This window comes from Jatropha curcas, chromosome 6, assembly GCF_041381405.1.
Source record: "Jatropha curcas cultivar XTBG-Jc1 chromosome 6, XTBG_Jcur_1.0, whole genome shotgun sequence".
Lineage (NCBI taxonomy): Eukaryota > Viridiplantae > Streptophyta > Magnoliopsida > Malpighiales > Euphorbiaceae > Jatropha > Jatropha curcas.
The window spans coordinates 4,851,236-4,873,460 of NC_143156.1; the positions used below are offsets into that span (position 1 = coordinate 4,851,236).

The window sequence follows — 22,225 nt, forward strand, 5'->3', positions numbered from 1 at the left end:
TTTTCCTGAATTATATATATTTTGAGTATTATGGCTACTACAGAAACAGCATGGACACATTAGTTGCTGTCTTGGTTTGGAACTTCGGATTATTATTATTTTTATATACACTTATTGATGTATTATTATAATGTTTGATAATTGTTAAATTTATTAAAATGTTATTAGTGTTTCTAACAAATTTTTGTTTAAAAACGAAACAAAAATTTGTTTTTTTTTTTTGTTGTTATATTGCTCTATCTTTTTAGTTTATAAGCATTTGAGGTGTTTTGGTACATATCTTATGGGCTGACCTGACCATAATTCATTGAGTGCTAAAAGTAGGAGTCAATATTGATTCAAGAAAGAAAAATATATCGTAGTTGATAGGTCAAAAATTTGGAATTTTTAGTCATTACACATTACCCATTTGCCCAAACATCAAATAAGGTATTTTATATATTTGAAATTCTTGTATTCACCGGAATAAGAATTTCTCATCATGCATATAAGGTTGGAATTTTTATTTAGCTAGCTGATAAAGAATGAGGAATTGAAAAGGAAGACACATTCATAGGTAGACTATTCACTTAATATCTGTATCATACATAAGTGATGTTTAGCTCAATGGACTGGGCATCGCAGTTGACAATGAGTCTCTCCTCAACGTCCCATGGGAACCATGATCTCAGAAAACTCCACCCCTGGAGTTTTATCTGAATTATAAAAGTGAATGCCTTGTTCGTTATTAATACTTATTGTAACGTCACCATTCATCCTCCCATTGGCCACCTTTTGAGCCATGTCCTCTGGTAAATCGGCAGCATCCTGCTGCTGCATTGCAAGCTCCAAATTGCAAAGCACATCTCCCATGGATGGTCTTTCACTTCCTCTATCTGCTAAACACTTCCTAGCTATACTGGTAAAAGTCTTGAAGCATTCTGGGGCAATCTTTCCCTTCAAATATGGATCAATTATTTGATCAAGAGTCCCCATTTGGTAGCAATTTGATGCCCATTCTGCCAAATTTACTTTCTCATATTCTTCCTCTTCAATTTCTCCCATTGGCATCACAGCAGGCCTAGCACATAAAGTCTCAAAAAGTACCACTCCAAATGAGTAAACATCAGACTTTTCTGTCAGTTTTTGGCGTCTATAATATTCAGGATCTAAGTAACCAAAGGTGCCCTTTACTATGGTTGAAATGTGTGTCTGAGACAGCACCATTGTACTTGGACCTACTTTTGCTAACCCAAAATCTGAAACCTTTGCTACCCATTTGTCATCTAACAGTATGTTGGTACTCTTTATATCGCGGTGGATGATTGTGTTGTTTGCACCCGTGTGCAGGTAGTGCAGTCCTCGTGCTGCTCCAATACAAATCTTAAGCCTCTGCTTCCATGGGAGTGGAGGTTTCTGAGTATTGTAGAGGTGATCACGCAGTGTACCTTGAGCCATATAATCATAAACAAGTATCATTTCATTTTTCTCTGTGGAATATCCAATCAAAGATACTAAGTGGCAGTGTCTGAGCTTTGAAAGCATAGAAATTTCAGTTTGGAACTCTTTTAAACCTTGGTTTGAACTTGGATTGGCACGCTTTATAGCAACAATAATGTTGCCATCATCAATTGGCCCCTTGTAAACTCTTCCGAATCCACCAGTGCCAATGATTAGACTATCTGAAAAATTGGTTGTTGCCAGCTTTATATCACCAATTGAGAAGACACGGCAATGGTCAGGTGGTTGCCCTTGCTTAGAAGTTTTTAAACGTTGAATAAAACAGGTTGAAATTGATCGAAAAATGTAGACAAGAAAAGTTGTTACTAGGAAGCTTCCCGTTAGAACACGAGCAAGTATATAAACTATAATATCACTTGAAAGCTTTGAAAAACTTAGATGCGGTGGAGTTCCAACCCCAAGTCCAAATGGATGGGGTCCTGCAAGATTGTTTGAAAGGTCAGACAACTTGAAAATTTCCAAACCGTTTAAAATTGGACCTGCCAATGAGCCATTGTTAGGGCTCATTGAAATTGATATATACTTTGTGTCTTCACCATGTTTAGAAAAATCAATAATGTAGTCTTTGTAAATGGGAATTCTTGCTCCAAGGCTCCATTCGAAAATATCAGCATGATTTTCAGCACTTTGATTATTGATATAAATATTGAAAACTCTTTGACTTCTTTGCTGAATTACACTTGAAATCTCACAGAAATGGAGTCTAACAAGGTAATAGAAGCCAGAATCGACAGGAAACGACCATCTTGCACTATAGTTACTTGTAGAAGTATCTAAAATTGACCTAGCAGAGGTGTAAACTTGCAGTGGAGCTGCATATACTGGTGCCAATGAGCTTGCCTCAATTTCAACGTTTGATTCAATTCTACTTGTCTCACCTTCTCCACTCATCACATAATCAGTGTCCTCAGTCCAGACACGAAACATGCCGCTATCTTCTGGTTGAGGGATCAAATCCCCTCCTATGTTTAGCCTGTACATTGTCTCAAGGGCTGTATAGTCCTCTAGAGAAAAATGAGAAGGATGTCCTAGCAGGGGAAGTGGAACATGATCTTGAATATAAAGCTTTGAAGGCATGGAGACAATTTCAATCTTGTTTATGAAAGCATAAGAACTTGAAATCTTTGAGGATGGGTTGAAAGTCACATTTAATATTGGGCCATCTATGTCGATACAAAATTCTCTCACAACATAATCAGCACCTGAGTTGAGTTTGGAATAAGAGGATTCAGAAGTGCTTAGAAGTGTATATCGACCAATGTTGACAGAAAACACTGCATTTGATATGTCTAAACCTGTATATGTGATTGGTTTGAAGTAAAGGCGAACGAACTTGGGGCCAGTAGAAACAGAAAATGGGTAAGTGAACTGTTTTGTAAAGATGCAAGCAGAAATTTTTGGTTTCTCATGGCTGGAAGGATCTAAGGCATATACTCTGGACACAGTTGAAAAATTAAGATTTCGTTCATTGGCAGCGATTGATCCGAAATAAGATAATGGATCTAATGGGGAGCAATTCATTTCAATGTTATCCGAAGGCACATAATAAGGTAGCTCATCGGCGGAGAATGGGGTTATGCAATAGTTAAAGAACAAGAAACTAAGAGACATAATTGTAGCAAACAATGAATTTCTATTTGTGTGTTTGCTCTTCTTGGATAAAACAGCAGGTTTTGGATGGTGGACACTAATTATTGGTTTGCAGCAAGGGATGTGATTAGAAAGTAGTTTCGAACTTCTGTGATAAGCCATTAATTCAGCTCGTTAAAATCATCCACAAGTTTACCCTCCCTTCCCACAAAGAAGAGAAAGAAAAGAGGGGAAAATTATGTACCTTTTGGGTGTTGCTTTAAAAGACAAACTTTGACTTTATAAGCCAGACCATGTGAGATGGTTAATTATGGTTACCGGAATTCATATCTTATACTGCGAAGCAGTGTCAGCACTTCAAGATCTTGCAATGTAAGTTCTCTAAATTTCATGGGTAAAGACAAATGTCAATGTCGTTTGAGAGACTGAAACAAGATGGAAAAAGCATAGATGTTTCTGCTTATTATCACTATTTTTGTCCAATCTTTTAGCTTTTGAACTTTGTTATGTAGAATAAAACGAGGCTAATATTTTGCAGACTTTAAGTCAATGAATGAAGGAATCTGGATCTGATCCCATCTAAGAATCCTGCACGACTCTTACTGGTCTAAGCGAATGCGTACGTGTTGGAGTATGATTTTGACATTGTTTCTGATACTTCCCATGGGTACGGCTTTGTTTGGTAAACATGCTGACATAAACTTTACCCTTTTCCTAGTGCATTCTACACTAGCTATGAAGCTAAGTTTTCTATTATTTTCTCCATAAAAGAAAACAGTTTTTTCAGGTTTACCAAATGAAACGTTTGGCGTGTAAATGACTCCACTTCTCTTTTGGTTTAGACCAAATTTCTAAAGACAGAACAGAGGACTTGAAAAGTCTGGCTTCGAGCAGTCTTCATCAGGAAGTGACTGTCGATAAAATTAGTGGTGGGATGCAGAGAGTAAAGATAAGGTGAGAAATTTTAGAACCACTTCTTCTACATATTCAGGGTTGATAGATGACTTGGACAATTTATTATCATTTGGAAAAAAAAATGTAGTTTCTTAGAAACGTTGCAAATATACAAGTCCTGAAGTGACATGAGAAGAGAAAAAAACCCAGATAATGAAATATATATTGAGTTCATTGTCCCATAATTAATTATGTTTGACAATTGATTACATTTAGTTATATTTGACCAAACTACTACATAGTGGATATCAAGTATTGTTAGCTATATTTGCTTTCTGGGTAATACTTACTGACTCGTTATATATGTACTCATTCATATATTAAATCAATCAAAACATGCTTTTTAGTTTAAATGAGTGTATTTTCTGATATTCACTATAAAAAAAGGATACAATAGTAATTATATTTTAAAAAACTTTTTATGGACAAACTTGGTATATGGTTGGGCTCATATATTAGGTGCAGCAAGTCTTATTCATGCTTTTTAGTCAGCAGAATTGCAAGGACCACAAAATTTGAAGACCAATATGTCCTGCATTATGATTTTATAGAACATAAAGCCATGAATGTCAAGGAAGAGCATGCATAAATATAATATATAATAATAAAGGTGAACTAATGTCACATACCCACCTCAATTTACTAGAAGGAATCGCATAGTTTAAGATTGTCACATACCCACCTCAATTTACACCAATGTCTTTTTTTTTTCTTTTTTTAAGACAAAAGGCAAACAAATAATTTTTAGACGTTAATAAATAAAAATAACTGAAATTTATTGAAAGCAAGTTACATAAAATATTTGAAAATTTACATTCCATTATGGAACATCACTATATTGAACATATAATCTACACATTTATCTCAATCCCACAATTTTGGTGACAGTTTTACTAACAATGAGACTGTAAGAAGAATTTTGATGTAGTAAAAGAAAGGAAATTACTTGCCTAGAAATAAAATGGACTTTGGAGTGTCTTAATTAAACGATAAAAAAAAAATAAAAGGGAAAAGAAATTAAAAGTGAAATTGGGCTGGTTCGAGCCCTATATGTACTAATTAATCTTGGTGTGGGCCTTACTGGTCGGCCCATGTAAATATCTCTAGTAAAGTTCACCAATTCCCCTCCGTATCGTATGCACCAGCAGCAACAATACCGTTTTGAGCACCAGTTATTGGACAGTTCTTCGATGGCTCTCTCCACGCTTTCTCGAAAATGGAGATGGAAGCCACCTTTCGTTACCTTGAGGGAAGCTTCAATTCTGGAAACTGTACTAGGAACGCATGGATTTCGATCAGTTGCTGCCCTAGAAGCAATTGCGAAAGCAAGAGAAGAGAAGGTCCCAAACATGGTCTTGTACAACTACCCTTCTTTCTCCGGTGCTTTTTCTGCTGCATTTGCTCGTATCTTCCACTCTCGCCTCAATCTTCCTTTCCTCATCTTGCCTTTTTCTTCCATTGAGCCTCTCAGGTAACCAAATGCCACTTTGAAAATGTTATAAATATACTTGAATAGATTTTGAATTTGTACCAATTTATGGCTTCTTATAGGATTGAAGATTTAAACTTTGAAGGACTTGAAAGATGTTACTTGCTTGATTTTCTTGGCTCCCCTGGATTTGCTTCCAGTCTTGCACGACAATCAATGTGCGAGTAAGCTAGCAGTATTAATCAATTCGTCCTGCAATGCACCAATTGTTTCATTTTGTTTTCTGAAGGTTGTGCTATGGAAGTTAAATTTAATGGGTTTTTAATTTATAGGGTAATAGGTTTCGATCACCGAAAATCAGTACTTTCAAATATTCCATCTAGCGAAGACTGTGAACAGAAAATTACATTTTATGTTGATATTGAGAAGAGTAGTTCTACAGCTGCATATGAATATTTTTCTAACAAACTTGTGGATATGAAATCTTCACATGTAAGTTGCAGAGAGACTATTTCTTTTGTGCTTTAGTTTTTTGGCATTTTAAGTGGGGAAAATACGTGTATATTAAAGTGATAGTTCATTTCTCTTGATCAATACAAGGGGGAAGTTGCCAGATTATTAAACCCAGAAGAACAAGTGCAGATTGAAGATGTTCTTGAGCACATTGAAGATGTAGATCTTCGGCGATGGAGTCTGCCAGACATTGGAGCATTTAATATGGGACTAAGTGAATGGCGCTCAAAGATAAATTGTGTTACTAACCCACATATGTTTGAAAAGGTTTGAAATATTCCCTATATTTCCTTTCTAATTTTTGTGTGTGTGTGTGGTTATATATTTAAATGGGAATCTTAAATGTTTGTATAAGTGTGCTTGTATGATACTGCAATCCTTTGTTGCATGGTTAGGTTAAAGTTTTTGTTGGCTTGGCTAATGGAAAGTAGAGGTAATAAAGAAAATAAAATTTGGAGATAATCAGCACGCAAGTCATCGGCTGTTAATGAAGCTAGATTTTTGAATCTAGAAATTAGCATTGAGGCTGAGTAACTCTGAGTGATTATAATATCAAAGGTAGGAAGTGATTGGCTGAATGCATTAGTTTTCGGGAAATCTTCTGACGCAGGGGAAGATGTAGGGCTGTCAGTTTTTAACAAGTAAGCTAGAATAGGGTTGATTGTAGGTGGAACAGTAAATAATTAGGTTTATAACCTTTGAATTAAAATTATGAGGAAAATAAGATGATTTACAATGCTACTAGTGCTGTCTATTTATAGTGATAAATCCTAACTAGATTAGGAATCCTAATTAAAGAAAGAATTAAAACTCTATTCCTATTCAATGATAAAATAGTAAATCCTAATCAAATAAGGAAACGGAAAACTAATGCAAATCTGAAATAAAACAGTAAATTAAATAAAATCCTAGTTGTGCTAGGAATCCAATTAGGACTAGGATTGCTCCTGCATCATTCTCCCCGGGTTTGAGAAAGACTCGGCTCTGACGAGTAAGCCTTGATATATTCCGCATATATGGCTGGATCAACTTGCTTTAGCTCTTCTTCAGAAATCCATGTACTTTCACCTGCTGGTTTTCCAAACCACTTAACTAAAAATCGTCTATATTGGTTGCCACGCCTAGAACGAGCTTCCTTGACATCCAACACTTCCTCAATAACATCAGCCTTTGCAATTGGCAGCTCTTGTACTTGTGCTTCAATGGAGGATGGCACTCCATCAAATCCATGAAAAGGATACAAGTCTGAAACATTAAAAATTGGGCTGATTTGTAAATCAGATGGAAGATCAATTACATAGGCATTGGAACTGATCTTCTTCAACACCTTACAAGGTCCAAACCTTCTAGATTTCAGCTTATGATAAGTTCCTTTAGGGAAACGTTCTTGTCTTAAGTGGATGAGAACCTGATCGCCTTCTTCAAATTCTTGTACGCGCCGATGCTGGTTGGCTGTATAGGCATATGATGCATTGCTGTCTTTTAAGGCAGCTTTCACTTCTGTATGAATTTTCCTGATGTGATCAGCAAACAATTCCCCTTCAGCACTTACTCTAGCCTCTTGGGGCAAGGGCACCAAATCGAGTACATTCTGAGGTTTAAGTCCATAAGCAGCCTCAAAAGGAGTCTTCTTAATACTTCGATTGACTGAGTTGTTATATGCGAATTCAGCTTGGGGAATAACTAGATCCCATGTCTTTGTATTGCTCCCAACGAGACATCTTAATAGATTTCCCAAACTACGATTGACAACTTCCGTCTGACCGTCTGTTTGTGGATGGCAAGTACTAGAATATTTCAATTCAGTTCCAAATTTTCTCCATAAAGTCCTCCAAAAGTGCCCCATAAACTTTACATCTCTATCGGAAACAATAGAAGTCGGAACACCATGTAGTCTCACGATCTCTCGAAAAAATAACTCAGCAATATGAACTGCATTAGAAGTCTTGAAACATGGGATAAAATGAGCCATTTTAGAGAAACGATCCACTACAACAAATATAGAATCAAATCCCTTTGCTGTCTTTGGAAGTCCCAAAACAAAATCCATACTCAAGTGAACCCAAGGTGCATCTGGCTCGGGTAAAGGAGTATATAATCCTGTATTTTGCGTGCTTCCCTTCCCGAGTAAACAGGCTGGACATCGTTCCACCAATTTTCTCACATCTTTTTCCATCTTTGGCCAATAATAACGGTCAGAAACAATCGCAAAAGTCTTGTCTCTACCAAAGTGTCCTCCCAAACCATTTCCATGAAGTTCTCTAATGATTTGTTCCCTTAAAGATCCTTCAGGAATGCATAGCTTATTCCCTTTGAATAAATAACCATCTTGCAATCGGTATGGCAGACTTTCAGCTTCTGAAGAATGCAGTAAATCAGCCTTTATCTTGCCAAAACATGAATCTGAATCATACTGGTTTTTCAGTTCTTCAAAACCAGTAATTTGAGTGCTCAAAATTGACAAAATTAGGGATCTTCTACTCAATGCATCAGCCACAATATTAGATTGACCGGATTTATACTTTAGTGAGAAATTAAATTCATCAAGGAAAGAACTCCACTTAGCATGTCGATTGTTGAGTTTATTCTGAGATTTTAGATACCTCAAGGCCTGATGATCAGAAAAAACCACAAACTCACGATAAGCTAAGTAATGTTGCCAATGTCGAATAGCTCTTACCAAGGCATAGAACTCTAGATCATAAGTTGAGTAATGCTTCTTAGCTTCAGACAACTTTTCACTAAAAAACTCAAGAGGTCTGCCCTCTTGGCTAAGAACAGCTCCAATCCCTTCATGTGAAGCATCACATTCGACAATAAATAATTTCTCAAAATCTGGAAGTGCAAGAACAGGTGCTCTAGTCATCAAAAACTTGATTCTTTCAAATGCCTTTTGTGCAGAATTTGTCCACTCAAACTTTTCTTCTTTCATAGATTCAATTATAGGACTCATAATTGAGCTGAAATTTTGGATAAATCTCCTATAGAAAGAGGCCAAACCATGAAAGCTTCTAACTTCTTTGATGGATTGTGGTGCTGGCCATTCAGTAATTGCACGAACCTTTTCTGGATCTGGTTTTAATCCTTCAGCGGACACAATGTATCCCAGGAATACCACTTCTGGTTGCAGGAAACTGCATTTTTTTAGGTTTATGTGCAGCTGCTCTTGACGAAGTACTTCTAACACTTGTCGCAAGTGTTTTAAATGATCTTCCTCGGTGCGGCTATAAATCAAAATGTCATCGAAATATACCACAACGAAAGAATTCAAGAAAGGTTTGAGTACATCTGTCATGACTCTCATGAATGTGCTTGGTGCATTAGAAAGGCCAAATGGCATTACTAACCATTCAAATAACCCATCTGGTGTCTTAAAAGCTGTTTTCCATTCATCACCATCCCTCATTCTAATTTGGTGATATCCACTTTTCAAGTCAATTTTGGAGAACACTTTAGAACCCGCTAGTTGATCAAGCATATCCTCCAATCTTGGTATTGGAAAGCGATATTTAATTGTAATCTTGTTTATAGCACGACTATCTACACACATTCTCCAAGAACCGTCTTTCTTTGGTGTTAATAAGGCTGGGCAAGCACATGGACTTTTACTTTCACGCACCAGACCTTTTTCCAATAATTCCTTAACCTGTCTTTCTATTTCAGCCCGCTGTAAAGGAGGCATTCGGTATGCAGGCAGATTTGGTAAAGCTGCTCCTGGTACCAAATCAATAGCATGTTGGATGCTTCTTAATGGTGGCAAGCTTTTCGGTACATCTTCATTAATCAGCTCCTTGAATTCCTGCAATAATCGTTGAATTTCAAAGGAATATTCAACTGATTTTTCAACCTGGTCAGCTCCTATTAGTTTGCTCACTAAGGCATATGTGACTCCCACCTCACTATGCGCAGCTGCAAATTCTTTAACACTTACAAGCCCATTTAATTTACTAGTTGCAGCTCCTTTATTTGCTGTTTGCCTTGTTTCTTCCTTGAGAGGATGCAAAGTGTACTTCTTGTTGTCCTTGTAGAACGAATAAGTATTAGGCCTTGTCTTGTGGTCCATATCATGATCATACAACCAAGGTCGTCCCACTAGAATATGCCCAACATCCATTGGTACTACATCACATAATGCTTCATCTACCAAGTCATCTCCCATTGTGAATTGCACTAAGCATTGAGATGTTACTGGTATCTCATGTCCTTTCTTCAACCAACCTACTTTGTATGGATGAGGATGTTTTGTTGTAGGAAGCTTTAATTTTTCTACGGCCTCCTTTGATATTATATTTTCCATACTTCCTCCATCAATGACTAAATTACACACTTTGCCTTCACAAATAACACGTGTACGGAAAATGCTACGCCTCCTCCAATCTTCTTTTCCTTCTTTGTTCATGGCTGTCATGACTGTTCGAACAACTAAAGACTCACCTTGAGCTGGATGAACATCAATTTCTTCTACTTCCTCATCATATTCATCAAAAATAGGGCCTTGGTCTTCATCATACTCGGCTAAATTCACCCTCCTTTGTGGACAGATGAATGAAGTATGTCCCTTTTCTCCACAAGTAAAACAACGAACTTGAGAATTGTTGCCTCTCCTTGTAGACGAACCAGAATTGTTTTGTCGACCATAAGGTACAATACCTTTCCCTTTACCGTTCCCGTCAACACAGGCTGTCTCTTCATTGTATTTATTAGTAGCGGCAGCCTCTTTCCCGCTTCGTTGAGTTGTTTGAATCCCTCTTGCAGGTCCGAAATTGTTTTGCAAATTGCTTCTGTTTATGGGCCTTCTAGCACCGTAACGAGAAACTCGCTTTTCAGCTGCTAAGGCATATTGGCGAGCATCTTCAAGATTGTGTAATCGGACTATGCCCATTTCATCTCTAAGGGACTGATTCAAACCAGCAAGGTAGCGAGAGGTAATTTGTTCATTACTTTCAGATATTCCAACTCGAATGGACAAATTATTAAATTCTGCAGTGTACTCTTCAACAGACATGCTATTTTGTTTCAAGCAGTGGAACCTTTCATATAGTTCCATTGCGTAATCAGCTGCTAAAAATTGCTTCCTTAGCTTAGTTTTCATGTGCTCCCACGTGCTGATTTTAAGCTTTCCTTGTCGTGCACGCTGCTCCTCAACTCTCTTCCACCATTGAAGTGCAGTACTCTTTAATTTAAGCTTTACAAAAAGCACTTTTCGGGTTTCAACCATTGGTTTCCATTCAAAATAATTTTCTAAACTAGTTTCCCAATCTAAATAGTCTTCGGCATGCGATTTTCCATAAAAATCAGCAACTTCAATTTTAACTCCTCCACTATTTAAATCAAGAGCATGAAGTAAACGCTCTTCCAATCTGCCTCGTGCTGCTGGGTTTGCAGGTCCAGCTTCATGAAAGGGGTTTACGTCCTCGACTTCCTCTTCACTCTCAAGAGCTTCTTGAAAATCAAGGTTTTGGTGGTTGCCTTCCGGAGTCTCCATTCGGGCTTCCACGGGTTCCTGACGCTGCAAGGCTTGTACAGCCCGGGTCAAATCCTCAATCATTCGCCGCATCTCAGCTATTTCATCTTGTTGGGGCTGATTGCCTCTGCCTCTGCCTCTGCCTCTTCCAACCATGCTTTAATTCAGACAAAAAAAAGAATCCTAGGATCTGTTTTTGTGCTCTGATACCAGTTGACGCAGGGGAAGATGTAGGGCTGTCAGTTTTTAACAAGTAAGCTAGAATAGGGTTGATTGTAGGTGGAACAGTAAATAATTAGGTTTATAACCTTTGAATTAAAATTATGAGGAAAATAAGATGATTTACAATGCTACTAGTGCTGTCTATTTATAGTGATAAATCCTAACTAGATTAGGAATCCTAATTAAAGAAAGAATTAAAACTCTATTCCTATTCAATGATAAAATAGTAAATCCTAATCAAATAAGGAAACGGAAAACTAATGCAAATCTGAAATAAAACAGTAAATTAAATAAAATCCTAGTTGTGCTAGGAATCCAATTAGGACTAGGATTGCTCCTGCATCATCTTCTGTGGGAAATTAGTTGTTGCTTGATTCATGAAGGTATGTTCTATAATTTGTTCCTAGGGTATCTAGTTATTGGCGAGGGTAGACTGTTGTACTATCTATAATACTGCCTAATGAATGTCATAAAGAGAATTCGATGTGGAGTACAGTTTATAAGGAATTGCATCATTGGATAACTAGTTGGATAACTTTTATTTGTGAGATCTATTTCTTGATCAAATTTTATTGACAATCTTTTAGGACGTTCCTTTAACATTTTTCTTTAAGCTGGATCAAACAGAAGCCCTAAAGTGAACAGCAGTTAGTTTAGTCATTTAATTTTGACTGAACAGAAGAATGGAAGTATGCTTTAAATGTCAAAATTTGAGTTACAAACAGTGTATTATTTATTGCAATTGCTTGAAAGCTTGAATATTTCTAGAAGATGTTTAAAATAAATATATATATATAAAAAAAAAAACTGAAACATCCTCTCTTCATATTTCTTCATCATTTCCAATATATTAATCATAACTAAAGTTTCTTTAAATTTCCATTTAGTAGTTACTGGAGATAAGTTCCTCCGATTTAATCGCCAAGGGAAATTCTTATTTTTCCTCTCGTCAGAGTTCTGCAAGCAAGTTGCTGGATAAAGCTTTTAAAGTTCGACTGGGTAGAGGATTTTATGGGGAGTGCCTGGTATTATAAATCTCTATTCTCAAATCATCTTTTGCAGTAATCTTTCCTGATTACCATTGAACCATGCCCCAACATTTCTTCTTCTTCTTATTCTATTTTTAACCTAACATTTGATGTATTCCATCACTTTTCTCTCTTTCTGTCCTCGAGTTTCTAAACCTGACCTACAGTTTCTTCCTGGTGTTAACTTCTATGTGATCTTATTAGTCCTGTTCCTTGATTACAGGGAGTTAGAGCAGATGGCTATTCCAACTTAGCTGATGAAATTGGCAGGCAGCTTAGCGTAAAAAGTGCTGCAGCTGGTCTAAGGTAATGTGTTTTTGATATCTAGACCAAAATTCTCTCTTAGTTGTCAGTCATAGTATTGTTTCGAAATTCCCATTGATTGTAGTTGTAGGGATATTGGGGCAGTTTTTCATTTAACATAGAGCTGACTTAAATTCTAATATGTTTTTGGTCGGCAGACTTGATTTTGTATGTGTGATTTTTTCATGTTTAAATTCTCATAATCTTGCTGCTTTATCACACAGTGTCTCGCTAACTGTTGCATTAGGTTTGCTATCAAAGTCTATCATTTTCCCATTATGATTTTCATTATAGTATATTGAGCTTATTGCTAACTTAGTTACAACTGCCCAACACTATAAGTGTATACGTCAATTTTATCAGGCCCATAGGAGCTGTTATCTACATGCAACGAAATAATCTTAAAATGTGCTTGAGGAGTGCAGATACTGCTACTGATACCTCGGAAATTGCAAAGGTATGCACCTTGAAAAACGATGAAATTTCAACTGTTTATTCTGATTATTTGGCTGAATCCTCAAGTGAATTCCATTTAACTTTCTGAATGTGAAGGCATATGGTGGAGGTGGCTCACTGAGTTCCAGCTCCTTCATCATACGGATGGATGAGTACAATCAGTGGCTCTCAAATAAACTATCATGATTAGATCAAGGTATGAAGCATTATTGTTAAAATGCTCTAATCATTATGTTAGTGGACTCTTGTGCGAGCAAGTTATTCACTGCCATCAAAGCATGGTGTAATGGGTTTGCATGTCGGTTGATGAGTCAAGAAACTCAATCTGAATTAAGACCTTTCTATCGTTAGGACTTCAAACTTGAATCATGTTCCCTGGATTACAATCTATTTTGTAATAGACTTGTGCTTTATATAAGAAGCTAAATTTTTACAGTAGAAATTATAATTCATATAAAGCCTTGAGTTGTCACAATTGCTCCATTCCTGAAGTTTGATATTTGATTATACTTTTTTCTCATATTCTAATTCTATACTATGCAACACTTTAACTTTAAACAGAAACGTGCAATAGAAGAAGAATACAATTAGTTCACTGGACAACCATCAACCACTATTCCCTTGGCTGTTGGACAGGTTGCTAAATCACAGTGTTCGCCTTCTGTGCCCCACCAATTTAAACTTCTATTTTCCATACCCACTGAAAAGTATAATAAAACTGCCATGAAGGCCACCCCTGCATCCAGTGCTGCTGAAAGAATGTAATTATACCTCTGCCACCACTGCTTCCGGTAGCGGAAGACGAAGAAATTGAAAATTGTTCCTACAATGATCCAGGAATTGTAGTTTACTGCTGTTGCTGGAGGCATACTTCCAGTTGATCCAAGAAGAACTGGCAGGTTAATCAGGGGAATCCAAGATTGCTTGGGGAATGATTTGTGCAACACCCAAACTATAACTGGTCCCACTGCACCTCCAAGGAAGAACCAATTCATGGCTTGATAGTTTCCAAGACTTCCAAAGATCCGTTTAGGTCCCACCAAACCCCATATGACAGATGCATCAAAGAAGACTCGATCACCTGGACATGTCCAAGGACTGTTGGGCGGAAGCAGATCATCCTGACATATGTTATGAATGGAGTTCAGCAGCCACCATGCCACTGCAAGATTGATTGTTCCAGCGAGTATTGTTCCAATGAACTACACATTTCCATGGGAAAAGAAACATAGAAATAGAATGTTAGCGATTGTAACTCGAAGCGGTAGATTCAGTGTAAAACCAAACAATAAAAAGTATTTGCTGCTGTTGATTGTTTGCGTTGTTAAATTAGAAGTCTTATCACCAAATGATTGAGGATGCCCAAAATCCATGATTAGACGATTTCCTTGCAAAATATTTTGGTGAAACTCATTCTGAGACGTGGGATGCTCTGGCTATATATGAATTTTAGCATAATCTTGTTATAAAATGCAGCATTTTACATTCTACTGTAAGATTTGAATTTCCATCATCAGCATGGGAGGAAAATTATGCATATCAATTGCAGGGTTTAAAATGTGGAAGAAAGCATGACATTTGTACAGTGAATATTGTTAGAGATGATTCCGATTGACATAGTAAGAGTTACCCTATCTGCTATTCTCCTGAAGAAGAAGCAGAAGTAGATAAAATCAAGGGTTTGTCTTTTCAATACTGTAAATATCACACTTTAAATTGTTCAAGGTCATTCGGGTAGAATAGTTTCTAACAAATGTTTAATCAATTACAACATTGAACTGGATTCCACAGATTTTGCCCTTTTATTTTTTGCGTGCTTTTGATACAAGATTGGCAAGAGGAAAAATGTACCTGAACCAAGAACATTGATCTTGGAGGGATCTTCATGTAGTGTCCTAGCTTGAAATCGTTGAGGAAGGAGACAGCCTGCGCCATGCTCATATAACCATAGGTTTTGAAGCATACATTGGCTATTGGTCTTCCTGGATATATGATACCCATAACATACTCCGTGATTATGTTTAACCCTGGTGTCTATACATGAATTATCAGATTGTTAGTGATGAAACAAAAGTTTGTGTAGAGAATGAAATTGGGAAGAGAATGGCCACTATATGCATTGAACTGAGGCCAAAGTTCTCAAACAAGAGGTTCTTCACTGCTGGTACCAACATTGCATGCCAAAACCCATTACATAGCAGCACCTTATCCTTCGGTAGAATGCATGAGAACTTCTGAGAGACCGTGCAGTATAGGAATTTTTTTTTTTTTAATCTTTTAACTTTTTTCAGATTTAGATTTCCAAATTAGGGTAAAAGTTCAATAAATTACCTGGTTTGTTGTTGCAGTTATAATGCTGATTGGGAGTGTGAAGAAGAAAGCCATAGCACTGGCAAAGACGAGTCCCCACCATGGCATTTGAACCTGATCATTCAAGACTAAGCAGAGAACAAGAGCAACTGCGAGTGTCACAGCCAATAACAAGTGAAACCACCAGGAAGGAATGTCCTTGTATCTTTTCATCAATCTGGTGTGGATATCCTCCTTTTCTTTGTAAGAAGCACGATATGTTGCATAGATCTCCCTGTGGATACATCAGAACATGATACTATGCAGATACAAATTTCCAGTTGATAACATATCAATGAAAAACATATTGAAGAAAGCTGAAAAAGCTTCTAAGAGCTCTCTTGTGGGGAAATTGAAATGAAAAAACTCAACTAATGATTTTATGAGTAAAAGATTACCTTCCGTAGAAGAAAGCCACATGGGTAAGAGTCGATGCAATGGTCGCAAAACCAAAGCCATAAGTCAGAGCAAAAAACATGCTTAAATGAATTTTTCCTTGCTCCTCATACTTCGGTAGGTCTAGCTCGAATTTGTCATTAACTATAGCTGGTATATCATACTTGTTTCCTTGAGCTGTAAACAAATGTGAAGAGAATATTGGAAATCTGTGTGCATTGTACAAGTCTAGGCCCCAGTAAGCAATGGGAATGGCAATGTACATTATCAACACATATCCCACAAAAACGTTGACAATGGCAAAGAAAGGGCTAATGAGGGGGCTGAACAAGAAGGAAGCGACTGCACTCCAGTCAAGCGTCACTGCTCCAAGTCCAAGGCCTCTCATGCCTGAGCCTAGTTGCTGTGCTGTTACTGACTTTGAAAACACCCAGCAGAGCCAAGAAATGCTTGTAAGTGTTGTGAATAGGTACCCTGGAACTAAATACCAGGAAAAGCTGCATATAAGTGCAATTAGGAAGAACTTGGCTCGTGTCATGCGTTGATCTCTATCGTCTTTCTCATGTAAAGCCCTGCAAAATTATACCAGACTTTATGTAAAACATTGGCTCATGTGCATTGTCTAATTACATTATCTGTTATAGGTGCTAGCCAAGTGCTGGAAACATACCTGCAAATTGAATATATCAAAGTGAATTCAGTTTTGTTAAGTTTGAATAGAAATAGCAGCAAGAAAGGTACACAGAAGTAAATGATTAGGTAGTTTGAAACATCCCTCTGTTTGTCCAAGGTGAGTGATGGTTGTCATTCTTTTAATATATGGAATGCACTAGCCTGATTACATTGAGAGGGGAAAAAAGAAAAGAAAAGAAAAGCTTTCTTTTTGGTAAATCCATCACTGTTGAAGGGGAAGGCTAGGTTGAAACTAGACTTGAAAAAATGGGAGGCCAAGAATAAGGACAAAAAAGTAGAACTAAAAAAAGAGGGGGAAATATGAACAAATTTCCAAAATTGGTGTATTATAATTATAATTTTAAAAATATACATGAAATATATGAATAACAAATAAAATTCTAGAGAATTTAGTGGTCAAACTTATATTTCCTTTAAGAGAATTTATAAAATATATGTGAGAAAACAAAATTTTGCATTTTTTTTTTTTTGTTGGGGCGGGGAGATAATATTTTAAAAAAAATATACAAAAATTATGGTGATAATCATATTTTTCATATTTTGAGGGCTTTATTAAATCAGGATTATCTCAAATCTAAAATTAATTAATTAATAAATAAGGTACTCATTTTATGCAATCTTGTGGGATGAGGCTTATCACAATCAACTGGGTCCCACTCCCACACGATGGTTTATGCATTTAAGGAAGGAAATTTTATGTCCCACGCACTTTGTTTTTACTTGTTTATTTATTTTTTTATTTATTTTTATAACAGGTAGCTTAAGCAACTCAATTATATTGACAAGCGGGCCCCACCAAATTTGATCTTCCTTTCACCATCAAACCTAATACCCAGCTAAAGACAATTTTACCCATCAAGAAAAAATCTGATTTAAAAATGTTTATATATTCTCATGCTGAGCTGCGAAAGTATCACACAGTTGATTTAACTTTGAAAAGTTCCTTATGTAATTATTCACATGATATCAGCCTTGACTTTGATTGCTGGTTTCGGTGCTTCAGTTCATAGACTGTGACTTGTCTCAATTCCACCTCTCTCTTTTATTTATTTTTAATTAAACAATTGGAAAATAAAAAAACAATTCTTATTTCTTTTTTATTGTTGTTTGATCCTGACTTTGTTGCAGCTTTGTATCCGTTACTAAACCATTGCCACCAGGCCGGTTCAGACTCTAATCAGACCTGATTCAGCTTGAAACCGGGCCGTTCCAGTTCCATATTAGAAAAGTGTTTCTCAATCTGCCACTATAGGCTTTAATTGCTAGAGACTTTGTACTGCTTATTAGGTGATTCTTCAAAAAAAACCATGAAAAATGGAATTTTATTGCATTTGCTTTCAATTTACAGTTATTTTTAAACTGAACCGAACCGAATTGTTGATACATACAACTCCAATTTTTATTTTTATTTATTTTTTACAAATTTTAGTGAGGGAGAATGCATTTATCATCCTTTTATTTTTGTTCTTCAGTAAGTGCCAAACGAGACTGTGAGTAATTTTGGAATGACTTGTTTGTTCTTATTTCTAGAATCGCGTTTCAATGAACAGATAATCAGCTATTGCTGACCACTGGCCTGTCAGAAGATTCTAGCTGACTGACTTTATCCAAATGCCTTCAAAGATAAATAAGCAAAACAAAATTGACAACTCTTTTGTCTCTAGCCACTAGTTTATGGTCACACAATGATTCTCTTTATCATTTTCTAAAATTGATCTTTTATTAATATTATTATTATTACATCATCATGACATCGTCCCCTACCACAAAAAAAATTTTCAAATTTACTCTAGAAATTGGTACTAAAAATTTATGATTTGTCCCCTTCAATTTGGAATATTGAATCTTGGTTCCATAGGGATGCAGGCTGTGCGGCTATTTAGGGTATCCCGCTTCAATCCATTTATAAAGGATTTGGACAGTTATACATAAATTTATTACGAATTGAACAGTAAAATTACTATCAGTAATTAATATAGGTATATATTTTTGGGTAACCATTATCTGCTAATGGGTATTTATAGATATTTTATCCATTATTAATAAAAATTATATTTTAAATAAATTTAGATTTAGATAGTTAAGGTTCGCGGGTACTCTACTCGTATAATAGTATTTTAAATGAGTTTTAGACGGATTCGGATAGCAAAAATTTTAGCCGGTTTAAATACAGGTACATAAATGGATAAACAAATAAAAATAATAAATTTTAAATGAATATAAATATAAATAGTTAAAATTTTACGGATACCCATCCCGTTTTCATTTCGCCGCTACTTTTTTTAATTAAAGTAGATTTTAACGTGGGATTGTTTTAGAAAAAAATATAATGCCACTATAATTTATCATTGGCGTGCAAGTAGAAAGACAATGATAATTAAAAAAGAGTGAAAAGAAGAAAGAGAGGCATACCTGAAGAGAGAAACTTGAACCAAAGTACTTGGCCACCACATATGTGCAGGCTCCACTACATATTTCCTCAGAAGCCCTGCCCAACCGTATCCAAGTACCTACAGTTCATCCACCCACCTCCAATTATTATTTCTTCACTTAATTATAAATTAGTAACCAAATCATCTCACTAAACTGTGTGTTACAATAATTTAACGAATCAAATTCCACTTTTAAAATACTATTAAAAAAGTAGAAATAATTTATAATTTGCTTCTTTGATATATAATTTATCAAAAATCGAGTTTATCTTTAGCCTGTCTTTTAGTGTGTCCCTCTCTATGAGAGACAAATAATAAAAAAAACAAGTAATGTTTTTTCTGACTTCAAATAAAAAAACCTGGTTAATATAATTATTTCAAACGAAAAATAGATTATTATTTTGATTAAAATTCCAATTAAAATCATTTTAAAACTCAATTTTAAATATATTATATATTAATATTAGATTGAAGGCCACATTAAGCATTATTCCAGAAGGATAAGACTGTCCCATTTTATTTTTTGTAGTTCCATTATCAAGAAACAATTATAACTTCATTGAAAAAGCAAAAAGTATTACTTCAATCTCCCTAAGCAAAAGAGCAATGATAAGCTCCAAGAAATAGGCAAAGATATTAGTATAATTTTCTTCTCTTGAAACTAAAGAAAAAGGAAGAAGAAAGAGAAAGAAATGAGAGATAAGGATTCAATTCCAACCTAATATTGACAAAATAATCTCGTTTCTTTACTTGTTAAAACAAGAAAAGGAAAAGCAATAAACTTTTTTTGCTTCCAGGAAACAAGAAAATCAAGAAACACCACTTGTCATTACCTGGGTAGTGATGATGAGAATCCAACTAGCCAAGAAAGAGATTTTCCTTTTATAGAACGCTTTAATAATAGTAACAATACCAACAGCATAAGCAGATCCATTTCCAAAAGCACTTCCAGCATTAGCAAAAATGGAAATAAGCACATGCTCCTTCATATTAAACGGACCCGGGTTTAAAGAAAAGTTTCTTGACCCGAAACCAGGGATCCGAAACTGAGTCTTAGGAAGTACAGCAGCCAAGAAATGGCCAACAGGAAGTGTGGCCACTTGAACTGTAATTTGTGTAATTACAAGAGGCTCCGTTCTGTAAGAAAAGAACTGATTTAGAAAAGAAAGAAGCCCACATGATAGTAAGCCCAAAAACCACATCCTGAAGGTCCAAACAGGCAAGGTTGGGTCATCGGTGTTAGTAACAGTTAGGCGGACCTCCTCAATAGGTGAAACGTCGTCGTCTTCTTCAACGCCACTGATGGGTTTTTCTGGGTCGGAGAGTTTCGTGACATTGGTGGCGGCAGCGGCGAAGTAAGGTGTTTCTACTTCCAGAGTTCCCATTGGCAAGATTGGTAGAGGCTTTGGTAGTAGGAGGAGGAGGAAGGTGTAGGCTTTTTATTGCATGTTATGTGAATAGGAAGAAAAAGAGTATTGAGAGAGCTTTTTAAGTCAAGTAGTTTTGCCAGCTAGGGGAAAGTCACATGACGGAGGGATTAAGATGGTTTGATTTATGGGACTAAATAAATCAAAACAAGTGGAAATATCAAACATTGCTTTTTAGGATGGGAAAGATTTTATTTAAGATTTGTAGGCTCAAAGTGAGAAGCAAGTGGCTTACCTCACCCTTTATAAAATCTCAATTATAGCTATGATTTTTTTTTTTATATAAGCAATAGGTTTAATTCCTAACGGGTCATATAGCGTAAAGATTTTTTGTTCTTATAATTTTTTATCTTCACAGCAAAGTGAATTATAATGATCGATTCGCTTATCACTTCAATCAACAATTTATTAATTAAAATTATGTATTTTGATTTGTATAAAATTAAATAAATCGAAATAATATTATGGATTAGATAATAAGCGTCATTTTTTCTTTTTAATAATGTTATCAAATTATTTTCCATTACTTTTAAATGATTTTATTCTCACATTTTAGATTTGAATCATGTTGTTGGGATTAATTTTGGATTTTAAAAGAGTCATATCTTGGTCTTTAAAACTTGTTTTAATTTATTTTATCTTTTAAAAATAATTTTTTTAAGGAAAAATATACTAAAAAATTATTTTTTATAAATTATTTTAAATTTATTGTGGTCTTGAATAATCTTAATTATATTCCAAAATCAATTAAAAATATTTTTTATTATTTTTCAATGTCGTGCTAGTGCAAGTCAATGGCAAGATGGCAAAGTTAGAAATTTTCTTTTATCAGCAAAAGAAGTTAAATCAATAAAAACTTCAGCAATCCACAAAGTCAGAAATTAATACTAAATAATCATTAACAGAAGATTTCATTATGAAAAAAGCATAAATTAATTTAATTTTAAATTTTTATATATAAATTCATAATTCAATTGGTAAATAAATTTATTCTCGGTTTTAGTATTGATGCATAAGAAACAAAAAATATCTTTTTTTTTTTTTTTTTAACTTTAGTTAACTTTATAAGTAATTAAATGGTAATAGAACCTTAAACGTGATTTTTTTTTTTTTTTTGTTCAATGATCAAATTACTAAACTTGAGCGAAATTGAAATCAAACAAGCAAGCTTTCCTAATACATTAAAAAAAAAAAAAAAAAAAAAAAAAAAAACCTACACAGATTGCATCCGGTAACTTTGAAAAAGAAGTGTTTGATTGATTTCTTTTAAAGGGAAGGAAAATAGTGTTTTGTGTCATTGTAAGAGAAAAGTGAGCACATGATACACCCAAATAGTAAATGTTATCTTCACATTCTATTCCTCAATAAAATAAAATAAAAATTTAACTTTCCTCGCTATAAAAGTAGTTAGAATATATTCCTAGTGCACCTCATAAATTTAAATGTTGAATTATATATAAATCTTAAAG

The 22,225-nt window shown here is 35.3% G+C and overlaps 2 protein-coding genes and 1 pseudogene across 17 annotated transcripts; 1 reads left to right on the plus strand and 2 right to left on the minus strand.

Moving 5' to 3' along the window:
- Positions 1–482: 482 nt before the first annotated feature.
- LOC149495352 (receptor-like protein kinase FERONIA pseudogene) lies at positions 483–3,252 on the minus strand (annotated as a pseudogene).
- A 69-nt stretch (positions 3,253–3,321) lies between these two features.
- On the plus strand, positions 3,322–14,955 carry LOC119371338 (uncharacterized). 16 transcript variants are annotated; one of them, XM_089722324.1, is made up of 12 exons: positions 3,322–3,462; positions 3,629–3,772; positions 3,862–4,044; positions 5,193–5,515; positions 5,596–5,697; positions 5,806–5,965; positions 6,074–6,253; positions 12,563–12,697; positions 12,924–13,006; positions 13,346–13,460; positions 13,556–13,655; positions 14,021–14,955. In XM_089722324.1, the coding sequence occupies exons 4-11, from the start codon at positions 5,235–5,237 to the stop codon at positions 13,643–13,645; spliced, it is 1,146 nt and encodes a 381-aa protein (XP_089578450.1). In that variant the 5' UTR covers positions 3,322–3,462; positions 3,629–3,772; positions 3,862–4,044; positions 5,193–5,234; the 3' UTR covers positions 13,646–13,655; positions 14,021–14,955. The 16 variants fall into 16 exon arrangements, with proteins under 16 accessions (XP_089578450.1, XP_089578451.1, XP_089578452.1 ...); XM_089722325.1 differs by having other exon boundaries at positions 3,869–4,044; XM_089722326.1 differs by having other exon boundaries at positions 3,878–4,044.
- Positions 13,869–20,937, minus strand: LOC105636052 (oligopeptide transporter 4). Its single transcript, XM_089722319.1, has 6 exons — positions 20,163–20,937; positions 19,310–19,407; positions 16,207–16,776; positions 15,791–16,043; positions 15,311–15,493; positions 13,869–14,661 (listed from the first exon to the last, which is right to left on the minus strand). Exons 1-6 carry the CDS (start codon positions 20,712–20,714, stop codon positions 14,047–14,049), a joined length of 2,271 nt encoding a protein of 756 aa, XP_089578445.1. The 5' UTR covers positions 20,715–20,937; the 3' UTR covers positions 13,869–14,046.
- Between the last annotated feature and the right edge of the window lie 1,288 nt (positions 20,938–22,225).

Coding starts and splice junctions, on each gene's coding strand:
- LOC119371338 (XM_089722334.1), top strand. CDS start 5,235: ATGGCTCTCTCCACGCTTTCTCGAAAATGGAGATGGAAGCCACCTTTC. Junction 5,698..5,805: donor GCACGACAATCAATGTGCGA/GTAAGCTAGCAG, acceptor TTTAATTTATAG/GGTAATAGGTTTCGATCACC. Junction 13,461..13,555: donor ATACCTCGGAAATTGCAAAG/GTATGCACCTTG, acceptor CTGAATGTGAAG/GCATATGGTGGAGGTGGCTC.
- LOC105636052 (XM_089722319.1), bottom strand. CDS start 20,714: ATGGGAACTCTGGAAGTAGAAACACCTTACTTCGCCGCTGCCGCCACC. Junction 19,408..20,162: donor TTCTCATCATCACTACCCAG/GTAATGACAAGT, acceptor GATGAACTGTAG/GTACTTGGATACGGTTGGGC. Junction 15,494..15,790: donor TAACTGCAACAACAAACCAG/GTAATTTATTGA, acceptor ATTCATGTATAG/ACACCAGGGTTAAACATAAT.